The sequence below is a fragment of the Rutilus rutilus genome, assembly GCF_951802725.1.
Source record: "Rutilus rutilus genome assembly, chromosome: 2".
Lineage (NCBI taxonomy): Eukaryota > Metazoa > Chordata > Actinopteri > Cypriniformes > Leuciscidae > Rutilus > Rutilus rutilus.
In genome coordinates, this window is record NC_140210.1 from 53,542,712 (window position 1) to 53,561,785 (window position 19,074).

A 19,074-nucleotide genomic window follows, 5' to 3' on the forward strand; every position below is an offset into this window, starting at 1 on the left:
AAATTAAATTAGAACAGAATATACCTTTCTAATAAATAAAAATACAAAACGAAATAAATCAGAATCAAGTCACAAAATGAGCAAATGTGTGCAAAATGCCTAAAGTGCAGAGGAACATACAAAACACAAGCCACAAATAGTTAGATTAGATAACCCTGACAGATTAATAAATAAAATAAACATAAAGAAATTATTAAAATAACGATAGTAGCCAGAATTTTCAACTTTGTCTTTTTAACTGCAGAAACAACAATAAATGCTAAACTGGAGGCAGTCTTTTTAGCTAAAAATGTTCACAGCATCCAAAAATCAAATTAGAAACGGCTGAAAGGTTTTGAAATCACTTGTACCCTACCTGATCGAGAGAACAAATCCAGCCTTTCACTCTGTCTGTGTCCGTTGGAGTCCGTACTTTTCAAATTGTGCGCGCGGATAAAGTACATTCTAACATGAAACCCAGTCTATGCGTGAAACGTTAACGTTGGCCGGCAGAAGTGCGATCATGGTTTTCCTGATGCTAAATCCAGGCTTGGAGAATATCCTTTCTGATGGTGTACATCCACACTTTAGATTTTCTTATCCCAGACATCGTTAAAGATTTAAATCCTTGCCGCGAAGACGCTCCTCTGTCGGTCACGGATTGAAAGTGAAACTTAAATCTCTCACGGGGTGTTTGGATTTCTTCACGCACGATTAAAAGCGTCTTTCTTTGCACATTTTTATATACAGCATTATGACCAACAGTGAAGCATTGTGAGGTCTGGCCTGAGGGAAAAATGTTTGTAATTTGAACGGTAAAATACTGTAAAAAAGCAACGGAAAAGACATGTTAATTGCTTAACACGATGTACCCTTATTATATACCATGAACAACTGTAATAGCTCTCACGGGACATTTCATGTAGTTTTACAACATTCTGCTTTATCCTTCATGTTTATGCTTCATGCTGTGGTTAATGATTGCGTTATTAATATATTTGTTTAATTTGAATGGCTTGACGTCTCTTCTTCATTTCTCAGTTCCAGAGACAACGACACGTGTCCAGATCTCAACATCCAGCATTAGTCCGTATACAAACAGCAGCACTGAACACACCAGCATAGGTACATACACACACACACACACAATCTACTTCATCATTCATGTTTATTGTTTTATGAATATATTTATTATGGTGTGACGGCTCTTCTTAATTTCTCAGCTCCAGAGACAACGACACGTGTCCAGATCTCAACATCCAGCATTAGTCCGTACAGCAGCACTGAACACACCAGCACAGGTACACACACACACACACACACACAAGTTTTCGGTTAAGGGGCATGGTTTGCGCTTAACTGGTTTGGGGAAAAGAATCACTCATGCCACAGTGGTAGGGTCCGGTACGGTACCTGAGATTCGGCACCGGTACCCAACAAACCTTTTTTCGGTAATTTAGACCTCAATAACTGTGAAGAAACTAATTCATTTGTAGAAGTGTTATTGACATTATGCCAGAGCTGCCTTGTTCACAGCGACCATAATGACGTCGGTGTATGAATGAGTGAGTGAATGGGTGAATGTGAGGCTATATAAAGCGCTTTGGTGGCCATAGGTCTATGAAAGCGCTATATAAATGCAGTCCATTTACCATTTATAATGATAGAGTCTGCTATCGTCTGTGATGCTTGAATATTAATAAAAACAACCATTTTAGTTATAAAAACAAAATATTTCTATGAAATGTTTTGTTTTCCTCAAATTCTGTGTTGGGGATTTTCTAGTAATCAAAGTAATCAAGTAATCATTTTCTAGTAATCAATAAGCTGATGAGCTTCAGTGACTCTCAGAGCGGCTCTGGAATTGAAGTTCATGCATTCATGTTCTCATATAGTGAGACTGCAGAGGCTGAAAAACACTGCAAGCATCATGCGTGCTTCAGTCTGTGTGTGTGTAAGGTAAATGAAACCGAGAGTCTGCACCACTCATTCACACAGAGACACGCAGTACATACAGGATTCGAATTAAAATAGTCTTATGATCAGATGCGTTTTCAGGTTCTCGGTAGTACTGATGTAATTCGGTCGGTGCCATTAAAATTACCAAGTTCGGTACCCAACCCTACACAATGGTCTCAAGTCATTGCTCTTCGGACATTGAGTTTTTGACTATAAAATGCAGACCATTATATCTGCCCAGAGAATTTACAACTATCATCATTACATCAGTATACATCCCAAACACTAAGGAGGCCCTGAACGTGCTCTACCACTCCGTCAGTGATCTGCAAAACATCTGGAGGGTGTTTTCATTGTGGCAGGGGACTTTAACCAGGCTAAAATGAAGACAGTTCTCCCTCATTTCCATCAGTATGTGGATTTTGCTACCAGGGGCATGAGCAGACTGGATCTAGCCTACACTAACACCAAGAAGGCATTTGAGGAAGTCCCCTGCCCCCACATCGGCTCCACCTCTCTGTGATGCTAATTCCTGCATACAGGCCACTGCTTATCAGGAAAGACCAACAGTGAAGCAGGTGAGGGTCTGGCCTGAGGGTGCTATGTCAGCATGACAGGACCGCTTTGACTGCACTGATTGGGATACACATCAATGCGGAGGAGTGTGCTGCGCCTGTGTCCACATATATTCAGTAGTGCATGGAGGATGCATGTGTCACCAAGAACATCAACACACAAGCCAATGAGAAGCCCTGGATGACCAGTGAGGTAGGTGCAATGCTAAAAGCACGAAATGCTGTGTTCAAAGCTGGTCACATGGGGGCGCTCAGAACAGCTGGAGCCAACCTGAACCGTGCCATTAGGGCTGCAGAACATGCCCATAGCCAGAAGGTTTCGTCTGTGACCCTACACACATCAAGTGCATGTGGCAGGGTATGTAGACTTCACCACGCTGTGAGGACAACACGTGGTCCTCAACAAACTCAACACATATTTTGGATGGTTTGAAGCACTAAACAACATTTCTGTGAGAAAAAGCGTTCCTCATGACAACATCCCAGGACGGGTGCTTAAGGAATGCGCTGATCTGCTGGATCCTGTCCTCGCAGACATCTTCAACACCTCGCTGAATCAGGCTATTGTTCCCTCATGCTTCAAGACTGCTGCCATAATACCAGTGCCCAAAAAATTTACAATTACATTCCTCAATGATTATCGTCCTGTTGCACTCACTTCTATAATGATGAAGTGCTTCGAGAGGCTGGTAAAGGACCATATCATCTCAAAACTCCCCTCCACTCTCAGAAAAAAACACACAAAAGCTATCACTGTGGCGGTCACTGATGGGCAGTAACGCGTTAGAAGTAACGCGTTACTGTAATCCGATTACTTTTTTCAAGTAACGAGTAAAGTAAGGGATTACAATTGCAAAAACAGTAATTAGATTACTGTTACTTCCCCGTAAGCAGGCTGCGTTACTGCGTTAAACTGCGAGACTGTCTCGTGACTTGAGTCGTGACTTGTGAGACATTACTGTTCACCATGATGCCAGGTTCAGCACGAACCACTTCACGAGTTCACACTTACAAATAATCAGATCTGAGTAAAGTTCCCAGATATACCCTGAACCCAGAGTATTCCCCCCATATTTCTGGTTAGGAATGTAACCAGGTGAGTGTGAGGAGACAGGGTGGTGGAGGGATGCTGAAAACTGTAGAGGACCATAGGTGAATTGATTGTGTATATATATATATAGGCCTCAACTCATTTTGTTAATTGAATAGACATGTTGATTATTGATTGTTGACAGCCGGTTGGAATGAAGTGATGATTGGATACATAATTTGAACGTGTTCCTCCTGAAACTTTGTCAATAAAACACCATGTTGTGAAGTATGAGGATGATACAACAGTGGTGGGCCTCATCCAGGATGCCAATGAACAGACCTACAGGGAGGAGGTGAGACAGCTTGTGGACTAGTGCAACAGAAACAACCTGCTCCTGAATGTCGACAAAATGAGCTCAGCAGCGTCTATACTTTTTGTGCCGGATGAGAAGAGCACACCTTCCCCCTCCCACCCTCAGCACTTTCTACAAAGGCACTATGGAGAACACACTGACCAGCTGCATCTCTGTCTGGTTTGGGGACTGCAGACCTCAGCCTGGAAGTCTGTACGGAGAGTGGTGAGGACAGCAGAAAAGATCATCGGCTCTTCACTGCACTCAAACGCTGTCTGACCCGGCCAAAAACATTACAAAACACCCCACTCATCCTCTTCATGGACTGTTTTTACATGCCGCCAATTACCATGTGCAACATTATTATTTTTGTGCTGCTGTCAAACTCTTTTTAGAGTGTTATATTTGAAGGCATGTTGTAGCATTTTTTATTTTATTTTATTTTTTATTTTTTTTATGAGCCAGTTCATATGTGCACTCTAAATTTACAGTTGAATGACAATGAAAAAGCTATCTAATCTAAATATATTTGTTATGGTGTGACAGTTGTTCTTCATTTCTCAGCTCCAGAGACAACGACACGTGTCCAGATCTCAACAACCAGCATTAGTCCGTATAGCAGCACTGAACACACCAGCACAGGTACAAACACACACACACACACACACACACACTGCACCCGCTGACATTTGCACTCATGTGTTTTGATGAAAATATTGTTAATGTAAAGTTACTGTGATTATACTGAATAAAGAGATAAAGCTTCTATACACAATTTTAATGCTGCATTCATGAATTTCATCAAAGCTTCAACTTCTGTGAAAAATAAACCAAAATTGTATTTAGAGGTTGTGATGTTCTTGTGATGACAGAAAACACATCATTTGTTGATATGCAGCAATAGCAAACAGTGTTAAGTGTGTGTTTTTATGTGTTATTATATCACTGCATGAGCGGCACATTCACAGTCACTGGTGTTTCTCTCTGTCAGCGACTCATCAAACAGAAACTGAAACAACAAGAACAACAACAGGAAATACTACAGTTCAACTCTATCAGACAAACACTAGTAAGCACACAAACTACACTACCCATAATGCAACTCTCTGATCACATGATCACTCTTTGAAAGGAAATTGATTTGAACATTTGTGGAGACACATTTTATCTACTGTATAAATGATACACATATCAGATTTCATGTGGTTAATTTGGTTTGACATCAGCCGTAAAGAGAAGTGTTTCCTTCTGAAGAGATGAGGTTTACCATTGCAGTTTCACTTCAGTTACACAATATAACACCTGTATATTTACAATATTACAATATTCCTAATGGTACAATAATCAAAGGAATTTATATTAGTTATTAGAATGTTATTGTTGATTTTCCAGTATAATCAGAATCAGTTTGTGTTTCATCATGTAAATATCATGTGTTCAGCGTTGCCTTCAGATCTGGCTTCTGTTGCTGGCGGTCTGGGTTCGGTTCTGCTGGTTCTGACTCTGTGTTCTGGAACCTTCATCATCTGGAAGAAGAGGAAGAGGAAATCTGGGACAGGTAACAGTTTGTTTGTGATTATTTTTATTATTATATTCTTGTTTTTGTGTGTGAATTGACTTTTCTCTGGTTTTATAAAGCTTTATTTCAGCAAAACATGCAGCACAATACAGAGGTGAGTGTTCAAATCTTTACCTGTAGAAGATCAGAAATACATGATAAATGATTGATTGAGTGGATAATCTATGTAAACTATTAAATTATTGATGTATGTGTTGTTTTTCAGACTGACCATGTATATGAAGAGATTCCAAACAGTGATGTCGCCACGGTAACATCTTCATCCAATCAAACGCCTGCATCTTCAACCAATCAGACGCCTGCATCTTCATCCAATCAGACGCCTGCATCACACCTCAACACCCGCCCAAAAGTCTCTACTGTTCAGCAGCCTGATTCAAACCCCAGTCACACCCACTCGACCAATCAGGTGACAGATACAGCCGGTGATTATTATGCCAAAATAAAGTCTCCTAAAGCAACACAGGACAGCGGGACAGAACTGTTCTACGTAACAGCAACACATCCACAAAACATCTCAACAAACGAGGGTCCGATATATTCAGTGATCAATGATAAATGAAAAAGAATGTCAGAATTTGGTAAAATCAAAAAATTGACACTTTTCTGTACACACATTTTTATCAGTATTCTTCTGTATGTAATATTGCTCACAAGGAAAGTTACTAACAATAAAAAAAAGGGAAAGAATAAAAAATTACATTCAATTCAGTGTTATTTGTAATTAGAACACATCTTCTACAGTTTAATAAAACCAATAAAAATGCAAAAAAAAAAAAAAAAAAATCCTACAAGTAGTGAAAATTAGTAGCTATATGTAAGCCACTATATGTGTCTCTTTTATATCAAATTTGACAATGAGTTATGTGAAACTGGTTTAAGATATTAAAAAGTTTTTAACAACTTTTTTACCTGCATAATTTGATGATGATCTGTGTGAAATTGTGTTAGCAGGAGTTCGCAATGCTTAAAATGGTGGGCAGAAAAAATGCTAATTGTGTGTGTATTGTGTTGTAAAACTGTTTATCATTAGATTCTTTCAGACCCAAATAACACAAAGAGGTACGATTTATAGCATCAAACACATTTCACAAAGGTTATAAGCATATTTGTGCATTTTATAATTTTTTGACCACTAGGTGGTGATAATCCCAATCTTATTAGGCTCCTCGGTGCGAATGACACTTTCAGAAAATACAGCATATTTCTACAAAATTCTAAATGGCCGACATGAGAAATTTGGGTTTCATTCAACTCGATATGCCACACAGTGAATGTAAAGAGATCAGTCTTATGATTTTTGGTCAAACTATTCTGAAGTTATAGGCAAAAATATAAATGTTTCATTATTTGGCAACACTAGGTGGCGCTGCGCCAAAACTCCTCACGTACCCTTAGGGTGTGACGGCTATTAAGTGTGCCAAGTTTTGTCTTAATAGTCCACAGTGTTGCAGAGATACAGCCTCACATCCACTGTGGCAAACTCGCCATCAAATTTGTTGAAGCGTCCTACAAGTATGGTCAGGTCAGGTCTATCAAAAGCTTTTAATAACTTTTTGCCATCACGGTCTGAAGACTGGACCAACTGTCTCCAAAAATGTAAGAAAAAGCAAAAAAAAATCCTCTTCCGATCTCATTCCTCTCTCTACACCCCATGATGTCCTGTCTGATATATACTTTCCTATCCAATAAAGCCATAAAATGGGCACAAAAATGACCCTAGAAAAAGGGTTTCAGAAAATTCAGAAAAAATGTTCATGACCGAATTTTGTTTGTAACCCTTATATTTCAATGCTATCAGCATAAACTTTGATAAGATAGTGGCACTGAAGGGTTTGAGTAAGAGATTTCACATGTGGATAATGTTCAGAGCGTCCTCTATCTGTGTGCCAAGTTTTATATTTATTTTTTTATATTAAACTTTCATATGAACGGTTCTATGGGCCGCCATAGACTCAGTCAAAATATAAATATAATAATGTATAAAGTCTCCTGAAGCAACACAGGACAGACAGAACTGATCTACGTAACAGCAACACATAAAATCACAACAAATGTAAGTTAAACTCTAGTGTTACTTAAAAAAAAAGATATGTTGCTAACAACAAAAACATTATATAAATGCAAAAAAAAAAAGTTCAATATTTTATTTGTATTTAGAAAACCTCATCTACAGTTAAAGCTTATAAAAGGTAAATTCCCTTCTTTTTACCCTGTTTATGTTACCCGCATCAGGGCTGGGAACCACTTTTGCCGGCTCTGTAGAATGATGAATGAAACGCTGTGAGACAGGAGTACTGGTTGTAAGCTCCGGCAAAGTTTAATTAACTCTCTCGGTTTTCTTAGCTCTCAATGTATTCACAACATTAACATATTTAACTTTATAGAACAACAGTTACTTGTTTGTCTGTAACACAACCACATTCCATTAAAGAAAATAACTTTTCAATAAAGGCTTTTCAGAAGTTACTTTTGTCTGTACTTGACTTGTTCTGCAACACATTATAATCAGTCACAATACATTGACCTGCTACAGTGTTTTCACATGTTTTCACATCATCATGAACATTAATTCCATTTTCACACTGTCACATAAATGAATCTCGCATTTGGCTTCACACTAACCTCATGGTTTACATGCAAGTCGCCATTTTGGCTCCAGTTCACGCATACACGCACTGCCATTTTGGCTCCAGTTCACGCATACATGCACTGCCATTTTGGCTCCAGTTCACGCATACATGCACTGCCATTTTGGCTCCAGTTCACGCATACATGCACTGCCATTTTGGCTCCAGTTCTCACGTTCATGCACTGCCATTTTGGCTCCAGTTCACACGTTCATGCACTGCCATTTTGGCTCCAGTTCACACGTTCATGCACTGCCATTTTGGCTCCAGTTCACGCATACATGCACTGCCATTTTGGCTCAAGATAACTCCAGTAGCAAATGTACATTTAACTCGCTTAAACTTTATCATCCAATTACAATCAACATATAAAACACTTTAGAAACATTCCTAAATTATTTTCACATGAGTATTTTCTCTCATTTCACTTCAAATTCACATATTTGTCACTCGTGTATAATCTGATATTTGACTCATTACTACTGCATGCGTATTAATAAAACTAACAGTCTTTCTCAGTAACCCACCAAAAATCAATATACATGTTTGAAACACAGTGTTTAACATCAGTTTCGACCAGTTTTTGAATCGTTTTTGCTCACCTGTAGAATGATAAAAGAAACTGTGAGACAGGAGTACTGGCTGTAAGCTCTGGCAAAGTTTGATTAAACTGGTGTGTTTTAGAGTCAGTGTCACCAGATCTGAGTAACAAAACTAACCCAATGACCCAAATCCAAACATCAGAACTCAAAATATGACACTCCATACCTAAAATATATATCACTCAGGAATAGATAATGGTTTTATTGTTGATAAATGGGTAAAATATTTCAATTCAAGGATTTCAGTCAAATATAATTTATACAATGTCAAACCTTCAACTCTTGGCAACAGTTTAATAGTAGCCCAATTCTGCAGGAAACCCTCCTCAGTCCGTGAGCTGTGCTACATCGAGCCCTCTACAGGTGATGTGAAACACTACACAGAGATACACACACTCCTGTCCTCTCATGTAGCAAATCTCCATCTAAACGACTCAGTTTGACTGAAATCAGCAGCAAAGCAACCCGTTCTCATCAATCTGCGTATAAATAACACGACTTTACACTTTCAAATTGCGTGCAATGCATACGCCAAAATCCAATTTTGCGTGCATATGATACGCCAATCCTTCCCATTAACTTCGATGGAGAGCAGATGCGTCTAAATACCACGCATCACCTTCAACTGCAATGACGTCACCAGCGAGGCTCAGTTCGACCAGTTTGCCTGCACCTGATGCGCGTACCGTTACACCTTCAAACAGGTAAGTACACAGCAAAATCCCCAGAGTAAAATTAACTCTGCTCAGAGAACATTTGGTCCCTCTCTACAGAGAGTTAAATTAACTCTGAAACAGAGTTAAAGTTAATGAGATACTTAAGTGATTAATTAAGTGATGATTGGGCATTAATGATGAACACCTGCTGTCAACAAGCAGAATCACTGAAGGAAAGAGAAACAAGAACAGAAAAAAGAAAAACACAAGAACTACAACTGACTTCCAGCCACAGATGAAATCAACTGAAGACAAAATAAGACATTAAATCTCTCAAGATCTCAGCAGAGGAGGATTAAACAACTCCACAAACAGCATTACCAGCTTCACTTATTACTGACCAGATTGACTTTATTTCTGTCATACGTTTACAGAAGTTCGTATTGAGAATTAACAGAGGTTTAGATGTTGACGATTTATTGAAAATGGTTGGCCACCATAATGGTGATGAGTGTTTCCTTTAGTTGGGCAGTTTGACTCTTAGCTTATTTTTTTTGTGAGTTTGTGTTTTTTGAAACAGTTTTTACCAAAACACGTAATTTGTTGCTAAGAACGCCAGACGCAAAGATGTTCAGGTGATCTAGTTTTCAACAACAAAAAGTAGAATGATGCCCTTATATATCATCACTGTCCAAAAGTGGTCATTTGATGTTAATAGATTATATTCACTAACAATACTCTTACCACAGATTGGACATTTAGATTTTTTTTTTTAAATACAAAATGGGGGATTTTTTTTTCTTTTTTTTTCTAAGACACAGACATCAAGAATCAGCATATGAATCTCAACAATGGTGACATGTTTCATGCCGCAATGCATCCTGGGAGCCATGAGTTTTATACTATTGTGGCTCCCAGCATGCATTGCAGCATGAAACATGTCACCATTGTTGAGATTCATATGCTGATTCTTGATGTCTTTGTCTAAAAAAAAAAAAAACCCATAATCCATTTAAAAAAACTAAATTCAGAATGTCTGATCTGTGGCTAGAGAGTATTGTTAGTGAATATAATCTATTAACATCAAATAATCATTTCTAGATGGTCATGAGATAAGTACATGTTTCTACTATATGTTGTTAAAACCTATATCACCTGATCATCTTTGTTTTTGGTTTTCTTTGTAACAAATTACGTGTTTTGGTAAAAACTGTTACAAAAACCACAATCTTGCAAGAAGAGTCAAACTGCCCAACTGAAGGAAACACTCATCACCATAATGGTGATCATACATTTTCAATAAATCGTCAACATCTAAACCTCTGTTAATTCTCAATAAGACCTTCTGTAGACGTCTGCCAGAAATACAGTCAGTCTGGTTAGTAATAAGTGAAGCTGGTAATGCTGTTTATGGAGTTGTTTAATCCTCCTCTGCTGAGAACTTGTTGACAGCAGGTGTTCATCATTAATGCCCAATCATCACTTAATTAATCACTTAAGTATCTCATTAACTTTAACTCTGATTCAGAGTTATTTTAACTCTTTTTAGAGAGGGACCAAATGTTCTCTGAACAGAGTTAATTTAACTCTGGGGATTTTGCTGTGTAAGGGCACAAAACCTTTTTTTCTTTCTTTTTTTTATGAGATCACGGTGTTAACTGTATTATTTTAATTATTTCAGTGTTTCTGTGGCCATGTGTCAAAATGGCAGCGTAATGCGTTAAAATGAGTTGTTAGTGGAACCGTGGGCTGCTCCGTTAGCACAGATGGTATCCTACCATTGACATTAGCCTAAGCTAACTTCTACTGTATGCCTGTTGCAGTTTGAAATACATAAAAAAACCGTTTTTAATCATGTTTTGACATGGCTGATGACAGCACTACAAAACAACAGACTGAATTAGTGTTTGCTAACGGTTTTAGCTAAAGTGGTTAGCCTAAGCCTACGGGACCCCCCAGGGGTCAATAATATTGTGGACTAATCAGTGCGCATGGACTTCTAAACCGGATTTATTCCCAAATTGTGGGCAACAGGGACTGGGTGGGTGGGAGGGAGGGAGGGAGGGAGGTGTTTCTCTAACGCAAGATCCAGGAGGCGGGGTTGGATCCAGATCCAACTCCTCCCACCTTACATATACCTAAACCTACCAATCTACCAATCTCTACCCCCTGGATCTCGTGTACTGCAGTGAGGTGCTACTGGGAACCTCCGGGAGACTTGGGATGTCTGCCATTGTGTCATTCCCACTATTTCACAATAGTTATTGGGTAACATTACTGTCACACAACCTTATCTGTCCTCAAGAATATGGAAGTTCCATTAATTAGAGAAGGTAGTAGTAAGCCAATGCTTCCAAAGTATTACTTAGTGCATTGCTTCAATTTCTACATGGATGTAGTACTGTTATAATGCTACTAATTACACATTTTTGCCAAAAATGTACACATTAATATTACAAAAGTTACTTGTCATTTCCATAAAATAAGTTACTTTGTGATATTACCCTATAATGTGTGTTGTGAAAAGTGCTACCCATACTCACTTTGTATCACACACTTAGCCTACTTTACTTTGCAGTTCAATATCATTAACATCAATTGGAATACTTAAGTTTATATGCAGTTTGTCTGATGTGTTCTATGTCACCCATCCCTAGGTCCAACACAATTTATCCATGGTGGACAATAAAGACAAATTTATGTCGTTTTTTATCTTTATAGCGACATTGGAAAGGCATAGGATATGCTCACATCAATCCCTCCCACAGAATTAAATATTTTGTTACGTGGCATGTCGATAATTATAATTTATTTTTGTTTTGTTTGTAGTGAAAATGCCAGGTGGATCAACTCTTCGACAGTGCACCCATTGCCTGGAAAAGATAAATTGTGCCAATAGAAGATGCACCAAGGTAAATAATGTACAATAGGCTATTGAACTGTCTAACTGCTAACCCCCATTTTCATGCATTAAAGCCAGAGTCATTAAGTCCAAATTAAAATAAACTTTATTGGCATTAAATATCTCAGTATTTGTTTCCCATGCAATAGAGTGACAATAAAACAGGAGTTTGCAGTGGAGACATTAAGTTCATCATACAAAAGACAGAAAGAGTTTTTTTTGTTACTCTATAAATTTGCATCACAGTAGGTATTTTTCAAAATGTTACATTTCCCACCTGATGGAAAGGTACCTGCTGTTATTGAAATTTTGACTATTGGTTCCTTTAAATAACATCCTCTTACAAGGCTACATATTTGACATTGAATCTGTCTATTACAGACAGTACTTAGTATTGCGGTGAATCTCAACTGTGGTCACTCAGTTCTTTTAGATTATCCATATTTTAAGAAAATGGCAAGATCTCCACTAGCGCATATCATAATGACAACTTAAAGGGATAGTTCACCCAAAAATAAAAATTGTCATTGTTTACTCACCCTCAAAGTTGTTCCAAACCTGGATGAGTTTCTTTCTTCTGCTGAACACAAATTAAGATATTTTAAAGAATGTTGGTAATCAAACAGTTGAAGCACCCATTGACTTCCATTGTAGGAAAAAAAAATACAATGGAAGTCAATGGGTGCTTCAACTGTTTGATTACCAACATTCTTTAAAATATCTTCATTTGTGTTCAGCAGAAGAAAGAAACTCATCCAGGTTTGGAACAACTTTGAGGGTCAAAATTGTCATTTTTGGGTGAACTATCCCTTTAAGTTATAATGTCTGTGGCCAGATAATGGACATTCGTATTTTCCATTAAAATATGGATGCATATCTAACTAGGTTTTAGCATTATGCCTTTTAATATTATTAAAATGTGACGGTGCATTGACTCAGCTGCATATTTAGTCTGTCTGTTCAATGAATTGCATAAACTTGATATCCAAGTTATTATTTAGGCCCTTGTAAATAGAGGGCTAGAAAATCAGCATTGCTTGATCAACTGGACCCCAGTTTAGATTTTTTTTTTTTTTAATTCCCGTGAGTCATGCCGCTCTCTCTTGTCTCTCTCCCTTACTCAGTGTGGGAAGCTGCTGGACATGAAGCCCAGGCAGACGGCCCGTATGAAAGGATTCCGGGCCAGAGCCAAGGAATGGGCACAAAAAGTCAAAAAGTCCCGCAATCAGGCAAAGATTTTTGACAACAGTGCCCTGCTGGTAATACAATTTTTGTCTTTCTCTTTTGGTCAGGCATTTCAGGTTCCTGTCAACATTACAGAAATATAGAATTGTATTTACATTGTGCAAGGAAGCAGCAACTATGGTAATGTCATGCAGTTATGTGTCATGATGTCATCAACCCAACTGCATTTGCAATATTTCAGATAATAATGAGCTAGTCCATATATAAATATTAAAACAATACACAGAATTTAGCCCTGCCTATAACTTGTATTCATTCAGCCCCAGTATCCAAGGCCACTTTACACTAAGAGGTTTTTCTTTTGGTTCACTGCACTGTAACAAAAAAAAAAAACTGTGAAATGTAAGCCAGCACAGGGTGCCGAACGTTTACCATTAATTAATGAAAATATTGGTTAAAGATCGTTAAAAAAGAAATGGTCAATGACTGCCAGAAGCGTTTGCAAAACAAAAACTGTAAAATTAAGGTAAAATATCCTAATTCATAAGTGTTTTACAAAAAACAGTTATTTTACAGGTAGTTCCAAGATGATTATTGTGAAACATTCTCTATAAAATGTAAATCTCTTGCAGTTAACAATTAGCTAGCAACAGCACATATGAATGAACTGATATAACTATCATTCCATCAGCAACTACAGGACAAATCAGTTATTTCCTGTAAAATTTGGATTTTTTTTTACAGTGTGGTCATGCAGTAGAGTAGGTTAAGACACTTGCTGATGCAGGGGCAGTACAGAATCTTTTAGAGAGAAAGTTTGATTTCTTACAGGAAAAGATACATTTGCATATGCCTCAGTTACTCCAGAAAGGACATTCACCCTTATAAAAACTAGGGGTGTAACAATATATCGTGTCACAATAAATCGCAATACAAAAATGCAACAATATGTATCGTGGATAGTGACAATATGTATTGTGTATAGTTAGTGTTAGTCAGAACTTCATGAAACTACTATATAATGTTGAATATAATGTATAGTGATGCAATGGGAGAATATGTGTGGGTCCTGATAATGTCAAATGTCTGATGTTACCAGTAAAAAGTGGCCAACATTTTTAAATACATCTAGTCAGTAACAGAGTGCAAACATATTCATCTAAAATGATTCTGTATTTTCAGCTTCAGAATCATAAATATTTTTTGTCCTGTGCATCAGCACCAAGGCCAAGCCTATTAATTACACCCACAATATATTAAATTTATCTTTTAATCAACAGCACATTTTTTGTTAACCTTGTACATGTCTTGAAGTATCGCAATAGTATCGTATCGTGAGTTCAGTATCGTGATATGTATTGAATTGTAACATGAGGGTATCGTTACACCCCTAATAAAACCCATACTAACTTTTTTAGACAGCTTGTATGTGTATAATAATAATAACGTCTTTCTTGCCTTTGTAACCCTGTCTTAGAAATATCTGTGTGTTTGCTTATTGTTTTTCTATGTTAAGGTGGAGAAACTGAAGGCCCTTGGGTACTTTCCCCTCCTGCTGTGGGGAAAGTACAGACCACAAAACAAAAAGTGGATGGCCCAGCTCCAGTTCCCCTTTGAGCTGCCAGTGGTAGCGCATGCAGTCCTGGAGAAGATATTGTGCCTATTTGAAGGTTTGTTAGAAGGTAGGTCACATCACAACATCAGTACATTCATGACTCTCTATTAAGATTGATCCTGTATTGTGTACCTATCCAGTTGGATTGGTTTTAAATGTCAGTACAGAGAATTTTTCACACAATCTAGATTGCTGGTGGTGGGTAATTTTGTTCTACTTATCTTTTGTCTTAAACTTTTTATATTTTTCTTTGGTTACTCACATTTTGAACCACATACTGCATCTTAAATGTCTTGTTTTGTTTTATTTTTTTATCACAGCATGTGATCTTGAAAGAGAGGAGGTGGGACAGCAAGAGAGGACAGGAGAAGAAGATGAGGCAGAAAGAGAAATAGATGATGAAGACCAGAGAGGACATGAGGGGCAACGTGAAATAGGAGAGACTGAGAGGAGGGACATGCAGGAGATGGAGATAGAGGCACAGGAAGACAGAGTAGAGAGTGAGAGAGTGAAGAGAGGAGAGATAGAGGTACAGGAAGAGAGAGTAGAGAGTGAGAGAGGAGAGATAGATGTACAGGAAGACCAAGTGGAGAGACAAGAGATGGAGAGACAGGAAGACTTCGAAGAGCTGGGACTGATGGAGACAGACAAGCAGAGAGAACAGGCAGAGGAAATGGGGAAAAAAGAGATTGAGGCGAAGAAGAAAGTAGTAGCAGCAAACAGGTAAGTGTCAATACAGAATAGAAGAGGCAGAGCATTAAGGGCAATCTTGACTATGTAGAATATGAGATACAGAATGGTAAAGAATGTGTCCATGTACAAAAAGAAGTAGCACACCACACTAGACTCGGAAGTCAGATGGTATTTCACAAGTTGCTCTTTTTCTAGTACTTTTTCTAATAACGTGGAGTTATTTGTATGGCAGTAGTTTGGCATCCGGTGTGCCATAATGCAGTGTGGCAATGCCCAATGGTGAAGTCATCAGAGAAAGTGTCAACAGATTGTCCTGCATTGCGGTGTACTCGCAAGCATTCACCTGGTTTGCAAGGCAGACACCACACACCTCTATGGCAATTTACACATGTTTTTTGTTTCTCTATACAGGAAGTCAGCTGTCAAGATTTCTGCTAAAAGGAAAAGTAAAAGAAGCCAAAACAATGATGATGGTAGGAAAAATGCTATGAAGTATTTTTAATTCAAAATTAATTAAATACTAAGTCCTAAACTCTTAACTAATCCTAATCTAATAGCTTTTTGGCCCACAATATAATATCTTTTTATTGCTAGTTTAGTACATTACAGGCCTGATAACAAATTAATAAAAATAAATAAAACTATTAACGTAATATTAGTTGAAAATGTTTTTTACTTGCTTAATTGACTCATTTTACATTGGAGTTTTTGGGGCTTCGGAATAATCCAGGGAAATTATGATGTGCATTTACTTCTGGTCTTATATTTCAAAGAGAAATGCATACAATACCCTTTCTGTGGGTTTATATGGTTACATTGCAATGGTTTGTACTTAATTTGTTAATTTTTCTTTATAGCTTGCCAGTATCACAGCACATTGGACATTTTCCCAGTGCAATATGTGTCCAAGACACGTGAAAAAAAGGTGAGCAGCTATACGGAGAACATTCTGTATGACTGTAAGTGCATAAATTGATACTATACTACACCAGGAGAATAGTGCTGAAATTGTTGCCTTTTGTCAGAAAAGTCTAAATAAAAAGTAGTTAACATGTTAAATCATTTGCTGTTAGAGCATTCTAAATATTAAACCAAAACTTTGATGTTTTGGTAATTATATGGCAATTGATTTTTAGAGGCTGGGACGAAAAATTAAATGAAATATTTAATTATAAAATAAAAGTATGACTTTGGTTTGTCTTTTACCCTCTTCCCAAGGGCTGTAAAGAAGTCTTGGTCCATTGGCTCCCGTGTCCGTCATGGTAACATCAGCTTTCTTGTTTAACTGTCTTATGAGTTGTCCTTAAAGGGACAGTTAACCTAATTAAGAAGCCTGTCTGATTTACCATGAATTGGGAGTTATTTAAGTTTATGTAATAAGCACCTGGACCAGTGTTACATTTCTTTTTGGGAAGTCAGGTGGGCTGCTTAATTCGGATGAACTAAGGCCTCTCCACATGTGGCATCTGTTTTTGCCTACAGAGAGATTAAGCTACACAACTACAACATACATGTACAGTTTAAAATGTCATTACAAAGTGACAATAATTTAATTTGGATATAAATATACATTCTCTTCTGCTTTTCCACCCCATTCTGTCAGGGAAATATGTAGAAGCCTAACAGGGTTTAGAAACCATGTCAGAGGCTATCCTTATATTTAACCTATTTCAGAAATTAAATACATAATTTCTGTACGTTTTATTTTGCCATTTCTTTCAGCCTAAAGGCCTGGCCCCCATCTTGGGAACCGCAGGAGAACATCAGAATGACTGTGTCATAAAGGAAGGTCTGCTAAAAATACTGTTGTCACATTGATGGTGCAAAGAAACAAATGTTGTGAAACATATGAAATAACACTTATTTTTAACAATAAAAGTTCTGTTGTGGGTTTTGTTGTTGTTGTTTCTCCCTCTCTGAAAACAAGGAATTGACATTGTTACTGGAGTACTTGAGGGTGTATAAATATCTTTTCATCATCCAAAAGGCCAATCGTTGTATTGTGCAGTTTGCCTTTTCACAACCTTCCACCCAGAAAAACTAGTTTGCATTGTCTGGCACTTCCTATGAGCATTTCACAATAAAAGTACTGTTGCAGGTTTTGTTGTTGTTTCTCCCTCTCTGAAAACATGGAATTGTCATTGTTACTGGAGTACTTGAGGGTGTATAAATATCTTTCATTTTGTCCTATGAGAAAGTTTCATTTTCACCTCATTCTGGCCCCATATATTCAAGCTAGTTAATAAAGCACAAGCACACCTGCATGTACAATAGTAACCCCCAAAACCTTCAAATACCAAAATAATAGAACATTACAAACAAATAGATATCCCCCTATATTCATATTGAGCAAAACATATGACATAACACTTATTTTTAACATTTACTGTATTTTAAGTCTGTTGTAACCACTTATTGTAACTCATTCCGTGACTGGGTGTATATATGTGTGTATAATACATTCACATTTATGGGAACAGGTATGTGCAATATATGTACACAATAAAGGATAAAACTTTGTGAAAATTACATGTAATGCTATTTTTGTCTTCATTTATAAATATTTAATATGTATCAATATATAGCCATACATGGTCAATGCATATATTGCAGTGTTTTGACAAATATAAGCACTAGTTGCGCATATGTATATATGAAAGGTATTATGTCATATATTAGGCTATTATATTTTGCAGTATATTCCCATAATTTTTTGTTTCGTAAGGGTAACCTTTTTAATCCTTGTAGTACTCAAGGTATATAGCCAGCTTTGGTGTTAAGAATAACCTTACAGTTGCATTTTGTTTTCATAATCTTCGTTCAGTGAATGCATATTATCTTTAGTTGTATCTTCGTTGCTATGGTGGTTGCTATTGATGTTGCTATCGCTGAAACCACGTAGCTTGCATTACGTAGGCTACTTCCGTCTTCACAGACACCCGCTTTTTTAATGATATCTTCAACATTTCTCCACAGAAAAACAAATTGATAACTCAACAATACGTTATGTTCATGTTAAGGCTATCACTTTTAATAATTTCTCCTTGGAAAATGAGAAAACAGTTTTTTTTTTTTTAGTTTTTGGTAGCATAGGGTTACGGAAGTGCTTTGTGTTGTGGGCGGAGTTTGCGCGTTATACTGTTTTGGCTAAAATATCTGAAATAAACCAACATATCTACTTTTTGTTAACATAGATCATCTAGATGCAGTGTAATTACTAGTTCGGCTGTACTAGATATTTAATATATTCAGTAGATATATCTTTTTACAACCCTATTTTACAACCCTACTTTGCAAACCAGAAGAACTACAAC

At 37.3% G+C, this 19,074-nt stretch overlaps 2 protein-coding genes across 4 annotated transcripts; both read left to right on the forward strand.

Annotated features, from left to right (window-relative positions):
* Positions 1 to 944: 944 nt before the first annotated feature.
* Positions 945 to 7,883, forward strand: LOC311284176 (uncharacterized protein; the record flags this gene model as incomplete). Of its 2 annotated transcripts, XM_084399063.1 has the most annotated exons (7): positions 945 to 1,104; positions 1,203 to 1,280; positions 4,463 to 4,540; positions 4,890 to 4,967; positions 5,340 to 5,456; positions 5,537 to 5,571; positions 5,683 to 7,883. In XM_084399063.1, 7 exons carry the CDS (start codon positions 945 to 947, stop codon positions 6,037 to 6,039), a joined length of 903 nt encoding a protein of 300 aa, XP_084255189.1. In that variant the 3' UTR covers positions 6,040 to 7,883. The 2 variants fall into 2 exon arrangements, with proteins under 2 accessions (XP_084255189.1, XP_084255190.1); XM_084399064.1 differs by lacking the exon at positions 1,203 to 1,280.
* A 1,284-nt stretch (positions 7,884 to 9,167) lies between these two features.
* On the forward strand, positions 9,168 to 17,651 carry LOC311282025 (uncharacterized protein). 2 transcript variants are annotated; one of them, XM_084395533.1, is made up of 8 exons: positions 9,168 to 9,413; positions 12,195 to 12,277; positions 13,392 to 13,526; positions 14,969 to 15,134; positions 16,172 to 16,233; positions 16,618 to 16,685; positions 16,979 to 17,022; positions 17,483 to 17,651. In XM_084395533.1, the coding sequence occupies exons 1-8, from the start codon at positions 9,386 to 9,388 to the stop codon at positions 17,485 to 17,487; spliced, it is 591 nt and encodes a 196-aa protein (XP_084251659.1). In that variant the 5' UTR covers positions 9,168 to 9,385; the 3' UTR covers positions 17,488 to 17,651. The 2 variants fall into 2 exon arrangements, with proteins under 2 accessions (XP_084251659.1, XP_084251660.1); XM_084395534.1 differs by lacking the exons at positions 9,168 to 9,413; positions 12,195 to 12,277; positions 13,392 to 13,526; positions 14,969 to 15,134 and adding an exon at positions 15,143 to 15,790.
* The last annotated feature ends 1,423 nt before the right edge of the window (positions 17,652 to 19,074 follow it).